The 1769-nt window shown below is 66.3% G+C and overlaps 1 protein-coding gene across 1 annotated transcript in view; it reads right to left on the bottom strand.

The window, feature by feature from the left end:
- The window catches only part of ITGB4 (integrin subunit beta 4), a 39591-nt gene that overhangs the window by 3573 nt on the left and 34249 nt on the right, over positions 1-1769 (bottom strand). Inside the window, exons 33-35 of the mRNA XM_006145801.3 lie at positions 972-1205; positions 672-830; positions 73-222 (exon numbers count right to left, since the gene is read on the bottom strand). Of these exons, the coding sequence (XP_006145863.1) occupies positions 73-222; positions 672-830; positions 972-1205 (543 nt within the window). The remainder of the gene's footprint in view (positions 1-72; positions 223-671; positions 831-971; positions 1206-1769) is intronic.

The raw sequence follows: 1769 nt of genomic DNA on the forward strand, positions 1-1769 counted from the left end.
CTCTGCACCCCTGGGGGCCTGGTAGGGGTGGGGCCCTTTGCACCCCTGGGAGCTGGTGGGGAGGCTGCTCACCGCCGTTGAGCAGCTGGTACTCCATGCTGTAGCCCAGGAGCGGCCGATCGCAATGGGGCTCCTGCCAGCTCACCTTCAGGGACGTAGGCCCCAGGGCAGAAAAGACCAGGCGGGTCGGGGTGTCAGGCACCCCAGTGGTCAGGCGAGAGTCTGGAGATGAGGCTACAGTCAGACCCAGAGATGGGGGGCTCGGGGCAGGAGTCGGGGCTGGAGCCCTAGCCCCCCTCACTCGGCTGGCATGTCTACACTGACCACAGCCAGGCAGCTCACTCACCCTGCAACACCCTGTCCAGGCCACCCAGCACCTCCCGCACGTCGCCCGAGTGGGTGCCGGCCCTGCCTGTGCCGAGAGGGTGGGCACGTGCGCTGCCAGCCCCTCCTCCATACTGCTCAGCTGGCCTGGCCCCTCTCCTGCCCCGATCCCAGATCAGCAGCCCCCGGGGACAGAGACCACGTTAGGCATCAGCACGGATGAAGTGGGCAGGGTGCCGTGGATGGATGGAGGGTGAGGCTGTGGGTACAAGCGGTGACTGTTGGTGGCCGGATGACAGATGGAGCGGGATGGCCGTGGAGAGACAGCATGGTCACCCCTGTACTACCTGGGCTCCAGGAGGGCGCCGCTGGCCGCCCAGCCAGGATTATAGAATCTCGTGAGCTCCTGGAGTGGGGGAGCCCCTTCATCTGAGCTCGACTCCGGAGCCCTAAGGCCCAGGACAGCGGAAGCCTGCTCCTCCCGTCTTCCCAGATGGGAGGGAGGCCTAGGGCAGGGAAACGAAGAGTGAGGGGCAGGCGCCTGCGTGGGCACAGATGCACGTGCACACGTGGTTGGGGCAGCAGCTGCAGCCTGCACCTCTGGAACCTGGGAGGGACGCGGGGAGGCAGGGCTGGTGGCCACTCACCGTGGGAGGAGAGGGATGTGAGGGTGGAGTAGTCCCTGGGCAGCGTGGCCGAGTGGGAGTGCTCCGTCCGGGTCAGCGAGTGGTAGTCCCGTGTGAGGGTGGAGGACGAGCTCAGCATGCGGTGCGGCAGGTGCGGGCTCAGGTGGGTGCCGTAGGCGGCGTTGGCTGTGGTCATTCTGTGCAGGGAGTTGGCGCTGCCTGGGAAAGCGAAGTCCATGCGGCCGTTCGGGTGCTCTGCAGGGGGGATCAGGTCCTTTGTCAGGCCCCTGGTCAGGCCTGCGGACCTGGGGCAGCCCAGGAACTCCCAGATTACCTGCCTCTCTCGGGCCCGGAAATATAAGCTGTCCCCCTCTAACCACCAGAGCAAGCCTTGTGTCCATGGTGGGATCCAAGGAGTGCGTGGCCTCTGCTCTGTGGCTCAGGAAGGTGTCACTGTGCACTGGCAGTCTGAGCTGGGGGACTTACTGCCCCAGCCAGCCCCACCCTGGGCAGAACCCAGACCCTTCTGGCAGGTCCTGTGAGGCCCCTGAGTGGGTACCTGGGTACCAAGGTCTGCCCCCCACCCCTAGGACAGACTTACGCTGTATGCCCCACCTGGGCAGGCACCATAATGGGGTCCCTGCTCCTGGGGACAGTCTTTGGGAAAGCTCGAATGCCTGCCCTGGGGTGCCTTGGCTGCGTGGTCTGCCAGCAGGATACCCACAGGGGCAGCCTGGCTGAAGTTGGCCGCCTCAAAGGCCCGCCCAAGGACCTCAGCCAGCGGGAGCAAGCGAGCTTTGGGAGAGGGGGGGCGGCGGG

Source organism: Tupaia chinensis, unplaced genomic scaffold (genome assembly GCF_000334495.1).
Source record: "Tupaia chinensis unplaced genomic scaffold, TupChi_1.0 Scaffold000159_1, whole genome shotgun sequence".
NCBI lineage: Eukaryota > Metazoa > Chordata > Mammalia > Scandentia > Tupaiidae > Tupaia > Tupaia belangeri.